The 15,511-nt window shown below is 41.6% G+C and overlaps 1 protein-coding gene across 1 annotated transcript in view; it reads right to left on the minus strand.

Annotated features, from left to right (window-relative positions):
* Positions 1-2,354: 2,354 nt before the first annotated feature.
* The window catches only part of esama (endothelial cell adhesion molecule a), a 47,684-nt gene continuing 34,527 nt past the window's right edge, over positions 2,355-15,511 (minus strand). The window contains exons 2-7 of the mRNA XM_071525388.1: positions 8,920-9,071; positions 7,451-7,652; positions 6,841-6,996; positions 5,669-5,791; positions 5,215-5,350; positions 2,355-4,296 (exon numbers count right to left, since the gene is read on the minus strand). Coding sequence (XP_071381489.1) covers positions 3,756-4,296; positions 5,215-5,350; positions 5,669-5,791; positions 6,841-6,996; positions 7,451-7,652; positions 8,920-9,071 — 1,310 coding nt within the window. The 3' untranslated portion in view covers positions 2,355-3,755. The remainder of the gene's footprint in view (positions 4,297-5,214; positions 5,351-5,668; positions 5,792-6,840; positions 6,997-7,450; positions 7,653-8,919; positions 9,072-15,511) is intronic.

Genomic DNA, 15,511 nt, shown 5'->3' on the forward strand with positions numbered 1-15,511 from the left:
TTTGTTGACTTGCACCTTATTAAGTTGCAATTAACATGATGATGATACTGTGTCCTTTTACATATAAATGATTCTTCTACATCTCCCTTTTCTTTTTTTCAGGGAAGGAAAGTCATGCTGCCCTCTGGTGGTTGAGTTTAAAGCTTAGTGACAGACTTATCTGTGGGAATTTGTATTACAAATAATTACATGTAAAAGATATATATACATAAACACAATGCGTAAGTTAGTAGTAGTATTTTGAATTCATATTGGTGATTTATTTCCACATGTAAACTATCAATCTTCCTTATGGGCTGCTAAAGATGAAATTCAGTTTTATTGCCATGAATTTAATTGTAGGTTATAGTATATAGTATTATCGACAAAATAATTGTAGTTAAGGTAATACAGTTAATTGTTAATGAAATGATTTTGTATTTGCTAATAGTTAGATGAATGGGTATTTTCTCAGGAGTTAATGCAACCAGCAGGGGAGCCAGGTGTCACTTCTCCTCCCTATACTGGCTTATCATCACCACAGGGTGGAGGCACAGGCAATAACACCTTACTGCCTTCCCAGCTGCAATGAATTCACCATGTTCCATCAACCTTGTTGCACTGCTGTTAGGAGCAAATAACAGTTACTCTTCATTTATGATCAGTCATAGACATTCTATACACTTCAGAAGTAATTGAATCTTGTTTTGACTCTTAAAATCCTATTTTACTTAAATAAAAAAATCTGTTGATGGGATGAGAGCGTTTTACTTGTTTCCAATGCAAATCACTTTGTTGAATCAAGCATCATTTTCTTAATACTAGTGGAGTGATTTGCCATATTGTGCCTTAGATAGACACTTTCTCAAACAAGTGAATCTGCATTGGAAACAAGTGGAATTATCTCACCTCATTGACAGAATTTGTAATTTGTTTTAAGAAGAACAAGATTGAAGATATTATATGACTACATATCGACACCTTTGCAGTGTAGCTTTGAAAAAAGAAAAGAAAAACACCCTTCTGATAATTTCTCTTTTAATTGAAAATATTATACAAAGCCTTTTCCATGAACATAAATATGGAAGGTACAAGTGAACACTGCACATGGTTGTCCACAGTTCAGCAGAGGCCTACATAAATAAGCACAAGTTTGGCCACCAATTTGTATAGTTATACAATCCATCATGGTTTCTAACTCACTCACAAAGACAGTGAGTACTTCTTTTGTTCATAGAATTTGCACCATTGCAACATTTACGGTTTATAAAATTTTCTCATACTTTCTTTACCACACTTTAGAGTATAAAAAATAAAGGCTTGTCTTGAATAGATTTTAATGCTCATAATGTACACTGTTTAAAGGACCCATCCAGAGGTTCTAAGTGAGTCTATTAATTATGGATGTACACATAAATTTGGTAATTGATGGAAAATAATCTCCTCACAACTTTCAGATCAGGATTAAGATTTCTTCTGCTTCGATGTATTACAAACAACAAACCTAAAGAAAACCATCACAGCTTCAAAATACATTTAACACGTGTTTTGCTGTCAAATCCTGCCATTCCTTGAATCAAACAGATAGCTTTATATATAATGAAGAAGGCTTTTTAATACTCGTTGCATTTCATGTGGAGGAAATCTTTCACTTCAACCTCATCTGGGAAGTTTCAGATGAGACATTTTTGGAATTGGTCACTTTTGTGCCCTTTTTCTCCTGACCTTCTGTGCACATAAAAAAATCTAAGCAACAACAACGAATATATGCTCCAGTGTAATGACAATACAGCAGAAGAATGGATGGTATGTTCACTCTTAATACATACAGTACATCCATATTTTTACTTGTAATTTCAGATAGAGACAAAGACCTATAAGTAACTTGGACTAAGGTAAAAAGGCCACAAATAAAAGATAATAATTGGATGCTGATGCTGAGGTTTGCAAACTCGCAAAAGTTGCTAAAGGGAAAATGATCTATATCAGAGATGATCATGGACAGTTCAGGCTAGATTTAAGCTCATCAAGTCTCTATCCATTTGGACACAATCCGGCCCTACAATGAAATAAAGCTGTTTTGGATGCAAATACTCAAACCAACTCTGTTTACAATGTCAGTGTCTAATATACTGTGACTGGAGCAGGTTTTTGCTGAATAGTGCCTAGTCTCGGGGTTTAGCTTTATAACATAAGCTACAGCCATAAATATTGACTGAGCTAAGATCATGGCAACAAAATATGTGAATGCTACTATTTTTTTTTTTTTTTTTTGTGACAGCTACTGTGTAACATAAGCTGCGTTCAACTCAAACTATTCAAGCCAAAATTCAGTGCTTATTATGTTCAGTAGTCAGATTTTCTATATAATAATAATAATAATAATAATAATAATAATAATAATAGGATTTATGGACGTTTTATTTGGAATTGTGAATCTTTCTCATCCTCTCACACTAAGAAATGCTAGAAGGGAAGGTTCAGGGTTCTGAGACACCCGTCCTGCTGACCACTAACCACATTCAAAACTAGTTCACACCCCCTGTTACTATTTGTTCGCAATGCTGCTGGAGGGGAAAGAAACTATTTCTCTAAAAAAAAAGCATAAAGCCTGTAGCTTATGGGAGTAAATCAAAATGCTCACATGCCATGTCGACTAACATGGTTCCTTTCCCCGATGACTTGCACTAGAAAATAACCTATAATATATAAAGATAGCATTTCAACATAATGAAGCAATATATCTTTGGTTTGGTATCCAGTGTTGTAGGCAAACACATCACCTGTATGGTATACAGTAGCATATACAGGCTGTGCCTAACCATATGCAATGAGCAGTCTGTCACATTTAACACAAAATAAATATCATATTTACAATTTCAGTGCAGCTAGCAACTTTAAATTATTACAACTCAGGAGTGGACTCATATATGTTCAACAAAGTCACTATACTGCAGATGTGAACAGTGCTAATTATAAGAAGATTTTTCTAAGCTGTGTAAAAAACACTATGTTTAAAGCACTGAGTCTAAGAGCCTTTTAGAAGCTGAACCCTTGGCAGAAGGAAAGCCAAAAATGGATTATGATACTTTGTGTTTTTGTTACAAATTTTATAGAATATATAATGCTGTCTCATCTTTCTTTTCATAAATCTGCTGCTAGTCCATGGTCATTAATACATACTATCCTCATATCTAAGTCTTCACTATCTATGGATGAAGTACAGCAGGCCTACATGACCCTTTTCTCATTTCATTAGGGCATGTATCTGTGAGTCTTGTGTACAAACGAAAGCTTCACCGCTGATCCATTTGTTTCATCCTTGCTGTTCACTTTGTGAAATTTGCATGACATGAGGAAAAAAATAATATTTTTGGAGGAAAATACAACATTTAAAAGATAAATTGGAAAAAAAAATTAGAAATGCATTGATACAATAGAAAAGAAGATACTGCACAAATGTATGAAAGTCATATCTATATATACTTTGTATGCAGTGCATACAGAATAGAAAAGAGACTTGAGTATACCTAAAGCAAGTAAACAGTCTGTTTGAAAGTCCTGCCAGTTGTCGCTGCGTTTTGAAAGCTTCCTGGCGCCAAAGCAAGTGTCAGTAGGTGAATTTGACCTTTTCATCTAACTCTTATCTAAATAGTAGTTGAAGTGTTCCCTTTGGAAAAAAAAAATAAATGTGGCTGACCCTTCCCTTGAGCGTGAAGGTACAGTATGCCACAGGTTTGGAAGTATGTTTTTTGACCGCACTGTTTTGCCGAGTGTTAGACCAGCGATCCGGCCTGGTTCTGCGCCGGCACCATGATGGGCACCCCTCCCATGCGGGTGATGTTGGAGGCCGTGACCACGGAGGTGGGCAGCGGCGGCGGGTAGGGGGCGGCCAGGGGCTGCGGCTGAGGCTGGCCGTAGGCCTGCTGCGGCGGCTGGGCCTGGGGCAGCTGGGTGGAGCGCTCCGTCCGGGGCAGGGGGCTCCCGTCGGTGCTGGCGTCGGAGGAGAGGGGCGGCCCGCGGGGCAGGGTGGCGCTGCTGTTGTAGCCGTAGTGGGTGGGGGTGGAGGCGCCGTGCTGGCGGGACGGCCGGTAGCCGGTCGTGCTGCCCGTGGCGGTGATGATGGAGGCGGTGTCGGAGGGCGGGCGCTGCGGGTACTGCTGCAGGTGGTGGTGGTGGTGGTGGTTGTTGTGGTGCGACGGCTCCTTGTGGTGGGGGCTGGAGGTGATGGAGGACAGGGTGCCGTTCTTGGAGATGATGTCCGAGCCCATGCCGCTCTTGGCCCATGACACGCGTTTGGGAGCCTGGGCGTCCTCCCTGCAGGTGGAGGAGAGAGACGCTCAGTTTACAGTGTATAATACATCAGCTGGGTTTACATGCTTGCAGAGTGCTTTCTGTGACATGCACACGCTCCATTATGAACGCAGGCGCGCCGTGCACAAACCTCACGATGCCTTGATAACCGAGTACCTCAGAACTCCAGTACCTTGTTGGTGCTGTATAGAAATTAAACTATCCAAACCCATGTTGAAAATACCAGGAAACACAGAACAAGAAACCTCTTTGTTCAGCCAGTCCTGTAACCAACGCACCCAGTTGTTTGGACCACAATTATGTAATTTTGAGTGTCCAATTAGCAGAAAAATGCCTTATTTAATCACCTCAAACAGAACAGACTGGACCATTCCAAGTGAAATTTGGTTTGTTATGAAAGTGGTGCTACAAACCTATGATAATCCGCTCAATAAGAAAATATTAGTGGCTAATAGCCATGCAAACATTTAAACTGACTACTTTCTTTGGTTGGAATTCATAATATTCTTTCTGCGCTTGTTTGTCAGCTTAGAAGTGGTGACGTCAAAGAGTTTCCGCTAAAGTGTAAAACAGCATAACTGCAGGCGATACAACTTTTTTGGAAAGATTTAAGAATCATTGAACACCTCTATGGTCGAAAGGATCTAAACAGTCCACGCATGTTCCTATTGGTATGCTAGAATGCAGGATTATTTAACTATGCATGACAAAAAAGTATTTAGTATGTTCTTTGGTGCATGTAAACACACACCTTACTAAATGACTTTATCCAGCCTCCATGTACAGAGTGGATCTGAAGCCTTCAATCAGAGGAAATTCATTTGTGAGTTTAGGATTATAAGGTTCTATTTGGGTGGAATTCCTATTTAGAAAATATTCTACACATAATAGCCTTCAAGGAGGTAAGTCACATGAACTCACTTGATGTCGTTGGCCATGTCGTCCTCGCTGTCTCGCCTCCTCTTCACCAGGAAGAAGACGACGAGGATGCAGACAAGGAAGAGGAAGCCGAGCACTGAGCCCACCGAGGCGCCGACTATCACCCCCACGTTACTGGCTACAGGACGGACCGCGGGAAAAACACACACAGATTACACATCGGCACTCAACAAAAGCATATCATCCCACATAATGCATACATTAAAGCTCAAAGTTACCATTGTACTCTGGTAATAAGAGGCATACTGCAGGGTTAAGCACATTATAACCTTGCAGTGATTTTACTAAAGGTGCTACATGGAGCATTTTGGGTTTCTCAAAATTAAGACTACATTTCCTTGATTTCCTTGCATCCTGACAAAGAAGATGTTGCGACTTGTTGCTCATTTTTTTATATCATCAATTCCCAGTGCTTGTGGTCCTGTGTGCTACGTACAGCTGATGATCTCCAGGTTGATGTAGCAGGTCTCTGAACCGGCGGTGTTGCTGGCTGTGCACACATACTTCCCCGACATGTTACTGCTCAGGTTGCTCAGCTTCAGAGTGCCCGCCTTCTCATCTAAAACACATACAAATAGGGAGGAGTACGGTCAACCGATGCAAGTACAAACACTCAGAGTCGGACTGGATACATTCAATGGGTTTCTTTGACACGTTTGTCTTTGCGTCTCCAGTTACAGTGAAAACAGCATGCAGAGGAGCTGAGCAGTATCTTTGTCCATAGTGAAATGTGTTCAGTGAGGTGAAGTGGTCATGGTTCATGAGTTTCCTATGGTCACTTAGCAACACTGAGTCTGCTTTGCATTGATGCTTACACTACAGTTGACCACACTACAGGTGGGTAATTTATACACTGAATGTACAAAACATTAGGGACACACTACAGTGGACTACATTAAAGATAATTCCATTAGTTGCTTTAGTAGTGATTAACATTAAGCTTGCCATCTAGAAGATGAAAATAGCATCTATTTCCAGGCAATTCACTATCTATTTATTAGATTAGATTACAGAACCACCGTCACATAGGTAAGTCTCCATGCTGCCTTTTCCATTATACTGTGCATTCCACTCCACTGTAATTTGCTAATTCTAAAACCAATAAGCGGGTTGCAGTAGGCTTCCAGAAATGTGACTAAAGGTAAAATAAGGAGAAACGCAGAAACAAACAGAAGGAAGGGTGGCGCGTTTCGGGACACTGAAATGACAAATCTGCCTTCAGCCTCTTTCTGTGCTTTAATCTAGTCAGATTAGCTTCTGTGTCCACAGCAGCCCCTAAATCTCAAAATCTAAACAAATACGAAACCATGACACAAATAGCTGAATATTACAAGTCTGCTATATACAACCTAAAGCTGAGAGCTCAGTAAGTATGATATGAAATGCTGAATATGACATAAAATGTGGAGCAAATTTTAGCCACTCACCCTCTTGTGTTCCATAGTGACACAAGAGGCTCATGCAGACTAGATTTTAACCATTACTTGAAATGTACACGTTCACATACATTTCTACAGCTGCACAAAAATGCAAAAACTCAAGGGAGTCAGTACTTTTTTGAGCAACTGCAGCAACACAAACGCATCCATAAAATGCAGTTCAACTCACTGAGCATGGGCGAGAAGAAGACCTCGGAGCTGGGACTGGTTTTCCTCCACTTGTACATAGGAATGGGCTTCCCAGCACTGGACTTACAGCTCAGAGTCACATTACCCTTCACCACCGGCTTCCCTGATAGAGAGCACTTAGGGACGGCAGGAGGCACTGAGAGAGGAGAGGAGAGGAGAGAAGAGAGGAGAGGAGAGAGGAGAGAGGAGGAGAGGAGAGGAGAGGAGGAGAGGAGAGGAGAGAGGAGAGGAGAGGAGAGGAGAGGAGAGAGGAGGAGGAGAGGAGAGGAGAGAAGAGGAGAGGAAAGGAGAGGAGAGAGGAGAAGATATATATATATATTTTCCACATAATTCATATGTAATTCTTATTGTATTTAACTGTGGTATTTTTTACTTCACTGCCTCATTGTGTTTTTTGTAAGTGCTATTACTATTAGGATTACTACTCCTACTACTACTACTACCACTTAATAATTAATAATAAATTAATTTGAATGGAGTTTTTTGAACTACAAATAGGGCCGTGAAAGCGGCTGTTACTGTGAGTGTCACTGCCAGGGAAGTGATAGTAGTGGATTGTAACTTCTTTTCGAGGACAAACTGTATGTTACCCTTTACGTTGAGACTGAGCTCGGCAGTGAGGCCCGAGTCCCCGGGGATGATGACCTGGCAGATGTAGCGCCCGGAGTCCGCCTCCTGGGTGTTGTTGATGTACAGCGACAGGTCGGTGGAGGGCATGGCCGCCGTGAAGCCGACGCGCCCCTGGAACTGAGCGCTGCCCACGCTGATGGAGTCTTTGGTGTAGGAGATGACCTGGACAGAGAAAACAGAGGGGAAGAGACTGGGGTCAAAGTACCATACATGGAAAATTTGTCCATATCCAGGAAAACAGTTTGGTTTACGTCCATGTCAGTAAACATGGTTTATTTTACATTACTGAATTAGTGATTTCACATGATTTTCAAATTAGTGGTTAGTTTGTCAGTAGCCGATCTGGCCATGCGAAACTGTAACATACACCTCCAGCTCGCTTCTCTAGCCAAAGATTTGGGGAATCTAAGGTAGCGGCGGTTTATTCTTTTTATTCATCTTTCTGGCTACAAATTACAGCGAGGCAGAGTGAGAGACTGGATGATTGTCCAGCCGTAAGAAAAAGCCTCACTTTTAATCAACTGTGTCTTTTCCAGCTCTCTGAGAGTTCTCTTTCCCCCCTGTTTTCTTTTGGATTTTGATCCTCTTTGGGTAGTCCATCTGTACAGCCCAATAATCTGAACTAAGCAGACACGCAAGCTAGGCCACGGCCAGGTCCCTAGATAACATGTTTACTCATGGCAAACTGAAAAAAAGAGATGGACAATAGAAGATTTGTGCCAGCCTCCTCTGCTTCATTTCATTTGTTTGACCGCAACAGCGATTTTATAAATAGACTGAAAACACATCTACCTTTCCCTTAATTTGATGACAGAAAAAAACACAGACTGGCGCTCATGTATTTCAGCAGTAAATAAATAGTTCACTGCTTATATGAAAGGTTTTAAGCATTTTTTTCTTGGATTCATTTGCTATGGTTTTCCAAAGGAAAAGCTTTGCCAGATTAACAGTATAAGAATAGGCAAACATCCCTCATAAATGTAATCCCAGATATTATAGGCACAGATGGTAAAGTAAAACGATTTTGCTGCTGGGCTGTAGGTACAGTACTATATGGGCTATGGAGCAAGATATGGACAAATGTCACAGAAATATTGCCCATAATCAAAAGAGAAAAGATACTGGCCATCCTTAGCTAGTAAAGATTGTGTGGGCAGCAATGAAATATGATGTTAAACTGGGATGGAAGGGTTGAAAGATATGGAGCACCAGCCTCCACTGTGAGTTACTGTGAGCATAAAGTACAATGTTGCATCCACTTCTCCCCTCTACCCCCATTAACACACATAACATACAGGCATGCACACACGCACACATGCATGATTATGAGCATTTCACATGTTAAATGATTCCTTCATGAAGTCCATGAAGGCTTCTGGTACCATATAGACCCTTTTTTGTTAAGAGTGTACCCCATTCGGTTCCTCACCAGTTTGGTGCTGTTAGAAACAAAGTTCCAGAGGAGGATGTTGGAGTTCTTGTCGCTGCCGGGCGTTGGGGTGTACGAGGCCTTCAGCACCACCATCTTACCCTTGATCACCTCCACGCTGGTTTGGGGCATCTGGATCTGGGCCCATACGCCTGGATGGAGGGAGGGAGGGGGAGAAAAAGAAAGGAAATTGTCAGTAGGAGCCTACTGGGCATTGGAAGAAACACGGATCAACTTTTGGTCCACACCCCATCGCTAATCATGAACATGTTATGATTCTCCATCGACACAAACAGCGATGAAAACAGCCCTTAATTTTTAACTCTTTTACCTTTGACACAACAGTAAACATGTTTTAAAAAAACTGTGGCTGTCAACAAAACTGAACAGTCATCTAAAAACCTCAACCCCAACCCCAATTATTTAGATAAGTCATGATCTCAACCCACATTCACACAGTTATTCGCCACAGGAGCTAAAAATGAGCTGCGGTGAGGGAGAGGTTTGACATGCCATAAATGATAACGTTACTCAATATTGTTTGGACATCATCCATATCCATCCACCCTTTTGTACTTATCATTGAAGCTCTTACATGGAAACATGGGTCAAAGGCAAGTCCAAGGCAACAGGAAAAACTTAAAAAGATTTAGAAAATGGCAAGAAAACCTCAATTTGGGAGAATGTATTTGGAGAATGTCGATAAATACTTCACCCTTCACAGCTTCAACTCCCCAGAGCCCATTTACTTTGAGCTCGCACGTTCAACTAATCACAAAAGCTGCTCCTACCAACCAAAGTTTGGAAGATATCCACGCAGGCGAGCACATGTGGAGGCAATATCTTCATAATTTTAAGCATCTTCCTCTGAGATGGCAACTTGTCATCCAAGCAACTGACCGGCGAAGCAGAAAGACATTTCAGGATATAAAATAAGAAAAACTCCAGTTTCTATTAAGCTACTCTAGGAAGTCAGTCTGTCAACTCAAAGAATGTAAATCCACTTGTACACAGACACACGTCCAATAAATGATTTCTATATCCGCTGCAGCTTCCCATCATTTTTTTTTTTATCTCTAAGACTCTACTGAACTAAAGGAATTATATGGGACTTATTGTGACGTTGAGATGAGAAGAAAAAAAAATGCTGGGATCTCATTTGAGCCTTAAAGGTGCAGTGCGTGTAATAATGCTAAGGCTATGGGAAATCTGTGGTAATGCTACTGGTACCGACTGGTTGAACTGGTGTGGAGTACACAGACTTTCTGGCACACAGGAGTCTGTCCTTGTTAGTGCAGAGATTTATCGACAAGTTCCACTGTACATATTGACACACATGGTACAACAGCACCTCAGCAGTATACTGAATGGACAAAATATTGGGGACTTCTTCCTGATATTGAGTTGTAGCCCCTTTTGTACAATCCACATCTCAATTGCCTCAAAGCTTAGAAAGCCTTCTCTAAGTTTTCTGCTTCTCTTTATCTCCATCTCCTTCTTTCTGATTGCTATAGATTTAATAAGGGAAATCAATATGAGATAATGGCTTTTACCTCGATTCACCTCATCAGAGTACTTCATGAAAAGAGGAGTCTGTCCTTGTTAGTGCAGCAAAACAGTAAGATGTGCAACAGTATAACAACACCTTTTTAACTAAGCCAAAGTATATTATGTATTAGAGAGATTTTCATCAAGTACCTACACAGTAATATTGTGTACTTACAATACTTCATTAACACACTAGAATACGGCCATTCTTAAATGAAGTGTTACTGAGCCTATAAGCTACCTTAATTGGGTGTCTATTATAGATGAATGGGGGGAAAAAACTACCGAGAGGCTCATAGGCAGCGTGAGATGTAATGTGGCTTTATGGCCAGAGAGGGGAAGCAGAGAGCCAAAACACATCAGCCACTGACAGCAAACAAACATTCTAAGGCACATTTTCTGATACACAAGAAGAAATCTTATAGCTACTTTACTGTGATTCATTAATTCGTAAAACAGTCTGAATGTGTTACAGACATACTTTACAGCGTTTGTTAATGCTCTATAGCTGTGTGTGCTTTATGTGCGTTTGCTTTTTTGACATTGTCTCAAAAGAATGCCATTTCCCCCTTTTGTGAGTGTGTGAGGGTGACTGTTTTGTGAGTCAATAGAAAGCCTACATCTCCTCTTTTCCTCTCCCTCCACCATAAGACTCCAGCATTCACAAAGGAGAGAGGGAGAGAGAGAGAGAGAGAGAGAGAGAGAGAGAGAGAGAGAGAGAGAGAGAGAGAGAGAGAGAGAGAGAGAGAGAGAGAGAGAGAGAGAGAAAGAGAGAGAGAAGACGAGGAGATGAATAAGCCAGGGAGGCGGCACACGCAGCAGGGGGACTTGTTTTTCTCTCTTCTTTATCCCTCTTTCTTATACATCCCTCTCTCCTCACAGTCTCTCCCCTGCTGTTCTCTCTCTCTCTCTCTCCACATCTAACCTTTCCTCCTCTCCTCTGGACAGGATCTCTCTTTTCTGTCTTTCTCTTTCTCTCTCTCCCCTCAAATGATTCCTTTTCTAGGGTTAATGCAGTAAAGAGTCATCAAGTCAAGGTGTACCAGAGTCATTTTTGATCAGTCTTAGATGACTGCCAGCTGTGTGTGTGTGTGTGTGTGTGTGTGTGTGTGTGTGTGTATGTGTGTGTGTGTGTGTGTGTGTGTGTGCGTGTGCGTGTGCGTGTGTGTTTCTGCATGCGTGCCAACCCGTGTGATTGCCATGAACCTCCCCACCACACTTCATGTGAATACTAATGCAAAAGATTGAAATCTGGCTAATAACATCCATTCCATACATACAAACAGGCTTCATCCACTCCACCACACTCCAAAAAATATCAATCTTAAAGCTGCACCTGGCAAGATTTTTATGCAAAAATTCAGATTTGCCCTATTCGCCTGTTAATTCTTATTATTTGGGTGTTGGGTATGTTCACCGGCAGCTTTAACAAGGCATCTAGTCTCATTCCAGAAAATTCTTCAAACACGTTGATTTGCTTTGGAAACAAGTGGAAATGATCTCATCCCACTGGCAGGTTTTTCCATTGTTTTAAGAAAAATGACAATAAACAGTCATGCCAATAAAGTCATTAAACTGTGAAATGTGATAGAGACAGAGGTGAAGAAAGAAAGATTTAATAAGAGAAATGAAATTGAGCAGTGGAAGAGGGAAAGGTTGTGAAAAGGAGGAGAAACAAGAGGAGGAAAGGAGGACAAGAGGTAGCAGACAAGAACAGGTTCATTGTGTCAATCGCTCTTTAGACCTATAAGAAGATTTGCTGCAGCAATGAAAGCTATAGACTTCTTGTCTATAGAGGTGGTGACTGATGGATTGATGGATTGATGGATGGATGGATGGATGGATGGATGGCTCAGTGGATGAGTAGAGATGACAGAAAGAGGCTTAAACATAAATGCAATGAGTCACACAGAGTGACTACTTAATGATTACAGTAAGCCTGTAACAGACTCCACCGGGAAGCTACTGTAGTCTTCTTGTGGGTGGTGGATGGATGGATGGATGGATGAAAGAATAAAAATAGAGATAGATAGAGATAAGAAGCTATAGGAATTTTTGAGACTTCAATACCCAGAAATCATGTAATGTGATGTCAGTAAATGTCTTCCTCTTTGTGTCTCTCTTCGGTTTCAATTCATGACTACTTGTGCGCAGAGAAGATTTCCCACCAGTGACCATAACCGACACCAGAATTTAATTTGGGCAAATAGGGCAAATCTGCGGTGTCTCAATTAGTGGGGATGGGACGCTCTCCCTCGGTCGCAGCCCCACTTTGTCATTTAGGCTGATCAGACGGATATATTTCCACATAAAAATCTTGCCAAGGGCTGCTTTAAGAAGATTTCCTGACAGAAATCCCCCCCCCCCCCCCCGAATGTATTAAGAAATTGAAAATGGAGGGATAGACAGAGAAGTGTACCACGAGGCCACGAGGATCACATTCATAACATTCACTCTTCACCCTTAATTTGGTCAGCGAGGCTTAATCTCTCCCAGTGTGGCAGGTCTGAAATCCACTCTGCAGGCTTCATGCCGATTGGCTTTAAATATTCCATGGCGACTGATGGCGGGGCAGATGGGACCGCGTTTCGCTCGGTGTGAGGCGGGTGAAGGGAGTGACGGGGGGCTTTTGGGTCTCACTGGAGGTAATAGGGGAACATTAGTAAGTCTGACTTAACAAGGTGTTTCATACAGGAGGGCAATCTTTTATTGATCGTCAGTGTGCGTGTGGGTGACTGTACATTTGTGGGTACTTTTGTTGTACTTGTGTAACATTGAAATGTGGATGTTTTGAGGGGAAATGAGGGGAAATTTTTTTTGAATGGTTAACATTTTAAGAAGTGGCCATTTAGGCTTAGAAGTTTGTTTTAGGGTTAGGGGGGTAAGAATTAGATCTGGGGTAAAGGTTAGGTTTGGCATGCGTTTTAGGGATTAGGGTTAGGGTTGAAAATGTCATTTCGACTTGGTTGAGGAAACTGCGGTTCTTCACACATCAGTACCAGGAGACAGGTGCGTAGGAGAGGACTGGGAAGCTGGCAGAGGATAAGAAGAGATTCCCGCACACTGTCTATACTTCAAATAAAACATTTATTAGAAAATAAGCTTTCGATACTGAGACAACTTGGTATGACAACCTTGGGGCTGAGAATAGGAGTGAGGGGCAAAGATTGAGAGTAAATTGTTTGGAAAGTCACAGAGAATGTACTCAAGAATGTACTCAGGAGGTCTTTAGTCCCATATGCCATCACCTTATTGAATTCCTACCATGAATCTCTATCAGGACTTGCACTTTTTGTTAAATGTGAGCTGGAATATGAACTGGAAGTTCTGCTATGTTGTCCCTGTGTCTTGTCGTGTTTGCTTATGTATTTAATCTTTAATCTTGACGGTACCATGGTGAAGCCAAAGGCAAATTTCCATGTGTGGAACATAAAGTTTCTATTCTATTCTATTCTATTCTATTCTATTCTCGTGTGTGTATGTGTGTGTATGTGTGTGTCTGTGTGTGTTAGTGTGTGTGTCAACAAAATGATCACTTCCCACTAAACACTGCTCGGAAGGCGTTTGCAGTATGCTGATTACGAAAGCTGTCGGGAAAAATGTCTCCACAACCATTATGTTTAATATGGCAGGATATTAGACATAACTCCAATGTTAAGTATGTATTCTTAAATAAAACTCCTTTCCAGGCAGTACAACAATGAGATTGACTCACGTTCGCTGTAACAGAGCAATGGTCAACTCGACCTATTTCATTGGAGAACAACAAAAGGCAGGACAAGAGCCGCGCGTCCTTGTTTATGCGTCAGTGTGTATTGTATTTGGTATGCTGAAAATGTCATGCACCGCCATCTTGGACATGTGTAGGCACTGAAATGTAGACAGAACACTTGGCATGCTGTAGATATAGTATACTTCTCTAGTCCAAAGGCAGGACAAGCATTCAGATAAGGCCTAACCCTCCATATTAATGCTGTGAGAGTGTATGAATGATAGAGCCAAGTGTATACTGCACACGTGAGTAGGATGGCATTCCTGTGTGTATGGTGGCACAACAGAGCCAGTGCTTTCCCTTGGGGACAAGGGTGTGTGTGTGTGTGTGTGCAAACCAATGTGGGCAAATCTCTTAATTACAGGAAACACTTCAGATTGAGCCTGTTTACTTCTCGAGGCCTCGGTGTAGATGCAGGCTTTGATGAGCGTGACCTTTACAGGCGTCTTTCATGCTAAAAGATGGGTGGAGCGGGTCGGTCGCTTCCTCTGAGAGTGTTATCAAGCTGCTTTGAGTGAACTGAGAAAGAGAGAGAGAGAGAAGGAGAGGTAGAGGGATAGAGACAGAGAGAGAGATGGAAAATGAGCACGATGTGTCAAAGGTAAGCTGTTGTGAAGTTTCGCTGCAGCTCGTAAGTTCACAGACTTCATGTTCTTAACGTCTGAAGTGAAGAACAAGCATCCGAAGATATCGCGCTCTACAACAGCCTCATTAAAGGGGGAGAGCGAGAGAGAGAGGATGACAGAGGATGAGAGAGCGAGCTGGTGAAACGAGAGCGAGAGCGATGGAAGAAAGAGATATGTAGACGAGAGGGGGAAAAAAAGATGTAATCTGAATGATCTGAACAGTAGAGGAAGAAGCAGTTCAGTCTTGTGAAGATGTTCCCTTGGAGGGCGACCAAGTCTTTTCTCTAGAGGCTGGGTGGAGCGGAGATGCCATGCTTTCTCATGGAGATAAACCACAGAACAAACTCCTGGGACGAGTTATCCCAAAACCAGATCTGACTGGGGGACTGGCAGCTCCTCCTGCGATCAAAGTGTGCGGTAATAGGAGCAAATAAACTGCAAGTGAGCACCTATCAGGAATCACTGTTAGATTTCAATGACAGATGCATTCCATGTTGTCAGTCGATAGACAACTGTCTATATTTGGCAATTTGACATTTTCCTATGTGACGAAGTTGACAATACCAGAAAAATTTTTTTTTTTATAGACTTCCAAAAATCAAGGAGAAAAAACAAAACTATTATCAGAAAATCAGTACAGGGTCTG

Source organism: Centroberyx affinis, unplaced genomic scaffold (assembly GCF_046629955.1).
Source record: "Centroberyx affinis isolate AG114_WGS23_722 - 3 ecotype Tasmania unplaced genomic scaffold, CSIRO-AGI_Caff_v1 ptg001291l_1, whole genome shotgun sequence".
Classification (NCBI taxonomy): domain Eukaryota; kingdom Metazoa; phylum Chordata; class Actinopteri; order Beryciformes; family Berycidae; genus Centroberyx; species Centroberyx affinis.